This window comes from Cyprinodon variegatus, unplaced genomic scaffold, assembly GCF_000732505.1.
Source record: "Cyprinodon variegatus isolate N-32 unplaced genomic scaffold, C_variegatus-1.0 Scaffold429, whole genome shotgun sequence".
In the NCBI taxonomy this organism is placed as follows: domain Eukaryota; kingdom Metazoa; phylum Chordata; class Actinopteri; order Cyprinodontiformes; family Cyprinodontidae; genus Cyprinodon; species Cyprinodon variegatus.
Genome location: NW_015150882.1, coordinates 579,721 through 585,263, shown reverse-complemented (window position 1 = coordinate 585,263; position 5,543 = coordinate 579,721). Strand labels below are relative to the sequence as shown.

The window sequence follows — 5,543 nt, the reverse complement described above, 5'->3', positions numbered from 1 at the left end:
GTATCCGTTTCAAATTCCTTTTTATCTTCTTCTCTCTTCTTTAAATGTCAGCACATTGCCTACCTCCAAAATGACAAGCTGCTTGTGTGTAACTGGGTGAGTTAAATGCTCTGAGCCCTCCTGGTGCCTTCTGGGGGGACTCAGAGCATTATAACATTCCAGGGACACATTTAGGGCAAATCTCACCAGTAGGTAGATCTTAGATGCCAGGTTTCTTCTCACAGTCGGTGCCTACTACAATTTATAACTGAACACAGAGAGTGGGAGAACAAATCATTGTGAAAATGTTTATTTTGGGTAAAACGCTTTTCATTCTACAGCCTCCCACATCGTTTTTTTTTTTTCTTTTTAAACCTGTTTATGTAACTTTTTATTTCTTCAGCCTTCATATCCCTTTTCAAGCTCATTCAAATTTTATTTTCTGCCACAGCTGTCGTGGAAGGGGAGAGCTTTGAAGAGGTTTATCACAAAGTAAAGACAGTGATCGAGGAGCAATCAGGGCCTTACATCTGGATTCCCACTCGGGAGAGGCTGTGATGCTGCAACCGCTGACCCCTGTCCTTGCCTCTCGACCCTCACAACCACAGACCACCACCGCCCTTCACCCCTCACAGCCGAGCCAGCCGAGCCTGCCTGCCCGTCTGTCCGCCCATCCTCCAGCGAAGTCCGTGCTTAGGCAATCACTGCTTAACGACACAGAGAGACAAATGCCTACAAAGAGCAAGAGAGCACGGGAACTGACACTGCAAGACGTGTAAGGAGACCAAAAAAGGAGATTTTTTTTTTCTTTTCGAAAGCGATGAACAAACTAATGTTTAGTTAAACTGAAAGAGATTGGGGGAACATATTTTAGTGTAGTTTCACTTTAATGAAGGCGTACTATTTAAGATCAGTTGGTATTTAGCATTAAAATGCACACTGGTTTTAAACCATGGCTTCACCAAAATAAATCAGCCAAATTAACTTACATGCAACAAAAACAGAGTTTACGAGCAGATAAAGGTTTCTGCCATCATCCCAACTCAGAAAGCCACTTTTGGCAGATTTTAGCTGCATTTTGATCTCAGATGTGAACTACAGTCCATGTTGTGGGGATCTGTTAAAGAATATAGTTGTGTTTGAGCAGAGATTGGAGTAAAGCAGAGAATGGACCTCACCCTCTCTGCGTATCTCAAATCTCTGCCCCCGCTGAGCACCTCCATGAGATGGCGATCCCTGGGATGGAGATGCTATAAAAAGAGCCTTTCAGGATCTCTTTTTGAAAAGCACCCCGCTAACATCTTTGGAGAGAGCTTCAGATCCTGGTGAAATCCCCCCTTGACCAGGAGTCTTTTTTCAGCACTTTTGCTAATCTATTTTTGGTTCTTGGTACACACTTGAAATAACATCTCTGTAACCAAGACAAACGTTTCTTCTGTTGCCCATTTTAAATATTGTGAGGCAGATTTTTAAAGGCATTGTAATTCATTTTGAATAAACGCTCATTATGCCGAAGCATGCATCCTTATTGATGGCATTATCGGAGAAAAACAGAGGAGAAATCAGTATTTGAAATAGGAAAAACTCACAGTTACCTTGCAAAAATATTCCAACTCTCTGACATTTTCTCATGATTAAAAACCCAATGTTAACAGATTGATCTTACGATTTAGGGACGAACAGAAAGTGGTGCATAATTGTGAACTGGAAGGAAAAATATTCATGTTCCCATTTAAATTTGTGTGTGAAAATCTATTTTACAGCTTTTCAAGAGATTTAAAGGGTATTTATTATTACATTTACCCACTGAGATAAATAATTAGTCTTTAATCTAAATGTTTGCTTTCATGACACTGAATCTAGGTTTAATCACCGCTGGAAAATACTCATCCTCCAGTGGATCGTCCCCAGAATTTCCCTTTTCCCCATCTATCTCCCACTCAGGTCTGAGCAGCTTTGATGTCTCTGTTTAAGAAAAATATTCTTACGATATATTTGGAATCTGTTTGTGTTTTTAAAAAACACATAGCATTTGGCAAAAAAGTTATTCCACTTTTGGGATAACACTTATGTGGTTTGTTGTAAGCTAATAATTAGACATGTTATGGGTTTGATTACGTATTTTTATTAATCAAAAATAAAATTACATCCTTTTGTTTCCTTTTTACTATTACGCATCACTTTCTGTTAGTGTTAACAGGATACTTCAAAGTTTGAAGTGTGTGGCTGCCTGACAAAATGTGGAAATTCTTTAAGGGAAGGGAATGCTTTTACAAGGTACTGTTTATTCTTCTCTGCCTCTTTTCTGTGAAGGAGGGTTTAAGCATGTCTGATAAAGGAAGAGGAACAAAGAGAAACAGCCAAGGGAGGCCGACCCTGAGTGAAAACACTAGATGCTCTGACACGGTTTAGCCTGTCCTTATGCACACACGCACCTGCACTCAAACACACCTACAGCCTTGCAGCCAATCCAGTGACCCTCACACACACAAGGAGTTGGAAGCTCAGCTGTACAGTAAACCTGGCACACCCCTCTGCAGCTGTTCTGACCTGCTTGTCAGGACCCAGGATGAATGTTATCTCTCTCTCTGCACAAACAGCAGAAGCTGTCGGCTTCACCTGGCCAGTCATTCGTCCAGGAGATCCCTTTTCAATGCGCAGACGCACACACACTTTCCAGTGGCCGCAGTGCAAGCCATGGCATGTGTGGCGCATCTGTACGCATCTTTGCACAGCTGTGACATGTGGAGACTCCTCTGTGTGTGTGGGGAGGAACAGGTCTTCTTTTATTCTCTCTCTTCCACTTTTCTCTGCTTTTTTCTCCCACTTGAGTCCAAACAAATTAAATATGTCATGTTTGAAGACTAGAAAAAAAGGCCTCTATATATAAATATATATATAAATATATATCTTTTTTATGACAATTTCTAACAGGAATAAGTCTGTAAAGAGAAAAATCAACATTTCCAAACAATATTACAATGATTTATTTGTGTAATATTGCATTTTGATTGTTGGTTTTACCCATATTCTCATTTTATTGTTGCTGAACAGAGCAAAAAGCTACACAGACAGAAAAAAGGAACCGTTTAAGGCTGATGTAAAGCAGACCTCCCACTAGAGCTTTGATCTGACTTAAATATGATGCGATGATGTTTGGAAAAGATGAACTAATTGAAAAACATGTGCAATGCAGCTGTCTGTCTTTGTGTGACTGAATGCGTGTGTTTGCTGCAGGAGAACGTCCATTATGTATAAAATATAAATGATGCTATAAGAGGAATCCAACTTATGGTTGTTATGATGTATAATACATAAAGTATGAGCCTGCAGGTGTGTGAATGAGAGAGTGAGACACACATGTGAGGATACGGTGCAATACTGCTATGATGTTATGCAATGAAGATGGTTTTATTTGTAGGATTAAAAGTATATCTATAAAGATTGCACAGATGGATATTAAACACGGGAAATGACAGCAGGACAGAACAAGGAATCTGATTTTTATGAGCATGTGTTTGTATTATATGTTCTGAATTAGAAGAGTGAATACGGAAGTATTGATGGAAATAACCATTCATATTTATTGTTTTCTTTACCTGCTTCTCTCAGCCCGAAGTGGAACTGCTGAGATTTGATGAATGACAGTTTTTGCTTTTGGTTTACAGGTGCATGTGAATAAATCTGAAAAAAAAAAATGTTATGATCAAAAGTTACTTTATTTCTGTAATTCAGGTCAGAACGGAGAACTCGTATTTAGATTAATGACAAACAAACTAAAATATTTTAGACTTTTATTTCTCTTAATTTTATGCTTATGGCTTGCATAAGATTCAATTACTTGGAACAGGTGAAAGCCTTTTTTGATAATAAAAGAAAGATCACAACCTACACAATCATTCAGAAGACTGTTGGCACATTCTTCTTCAGACAATCATTGACACCCTCTACAAGGTGGGTAAGCTACAAAACATATTTGCAAAAGTAGCTTGATGTTTACAGAAGGCTGTATCCATGAAAACTATAGGAAAAGATAGTGGAAGAAAAAAAGTTTATTAGAAAAAGGCTTTAAAAAACACTTTAAATTGCTTTGAGATTCAAAGCCCATTTAAGAATAAAAAATGTGGACAGTGAATGTTTACAGCGCTGCCCCACAGACCAAACCAGGAGACAGGCTGAAAATGTTTTAGCACCAGAGTTGATATCAAATTTTTGATGCTAATTTAGTTTTTTTACCCCCTCTGTCAAAAATACCAACTCCTGTTTTAATATCTATGGTATTGTTGTCTGCAAAAGGCCAGTTGATAGATTTTTATCCTGTCAACAATCTATTTACAAGGCAAAGATAAAAAATTTAAGCAGACAATGCAACCATCTCCTCATGCAGAGTATCATCAATGCAATGTAAATTCATCAGAAAGTAGGTTGGTATTTTTCCCTTGCTTCCTTTTTTTTTTTTTTTTCTTGCACCCACTCTTCTAAAACTATATTTTAACTATAAATGCTATAAATGTGGAGAAATTGCTTCCTGGGTTTAGCTGTGAGCCATAATCATCAGAATTAACAGAAAAAAACTCTAGAAATAGATCAGAGTCTTATGAAGCTACTTACCCAATGAGATTCACTTTTTTAAATGTAATTACTGAAATAGAAAACCTCTGCTGATTTTCTGCTTTATTGAGATGCATCTGTTTTATTTATTAAGAACTGTCACTAAAACTCCATATTGAGTCTGTATATTTTTGTAGCTTTTTTTTTTTTTGGTCCCCTGTGTTAAGAAAGCTCTTGGGTCTTGGATGCAAAACGCTGTAAATACAAATAATGTTTGGTTTTTCGGTGTGGCTCTCGGCGATCACTATCCTTAATGGAACCAAATACGAGAATCCTCCATGGGAGCCACAGGCCCAGTTTAACTGCATTTACACACTATGGGTGGGAAAAAGAAAACACATGCACACACACACATATAAACACACAAACAAACTCACCATGTCTCCACATGCATTTACATTTTCTACACTCACAGAAGCGACAACACACTCATTGATTGAATAATATGTTTTCATTTTCTTTCTTTGAGGGTTTCAATGTATTTCTTAATATCTCTCTCAGCCATCCGTATCATAGTGTGATATTCCTTATAAAGTATATGAATTTTTACAGAAAAGACTGATTACAAAGTTACAACTGAAGCAGAAGAATATATTCAATAACGAAACTATGAAGCAAAATAAAATGTTCCAGTTCAGTGAAGCGCTTGTTGTAAATTAGCTATAAAATAATAAAATTGATTTAAAAATGCTTTCTGAAGAAGGGCTCAGGTGTATTCTTGTTTTTGTACATCTATTTTTATGTTTGTTCTAAATGACTTTGTCCCACAGGTGGAGATTAACATGATAACCAGAAGAGGGCGCTCATCCTCCTTGTTTAGCCTCTTACACAAGAGCTTCTAAGCTGAAGCTGTACAGTCTTGCTCTATCTGGGGGTTTTTTCTGGATGATGTGTTTTTTTGGCTTCCTTACCACCCAAGCACGAGGCCTCTCATCAGGGAAAACAATTTTCTT

General features: G+C 37.7%; 1 protein-coding gene across 2 annotated transcripts in view; it reads left to right on the top strand.

Moving 5' to 3' along the window:
• The window catches only part of LOC107093504 (disks large homolog 4-like), a 67,962-nt gene extending 62,714 nt beyond the window's left edge, over positions 1 to 5,248 (top strand). For both annotated transcript variants that reach the window (XM_015388607.1, XM_015388605.1), the window contains one exon: positions 431 to 5,248. In XM_015388607.1, coding sequence (XP_015244093.1) covers positions 431 to 537 — 107 coding nt within the window. In that variant the 3' untranslated portion in view covers positions 538 to 5,248. The remainder of the gene's footprint in view (positions 1 to 430) is intronic.
• Positions 5,249 to 5,543: the final 295 nt, after the last annotated feature.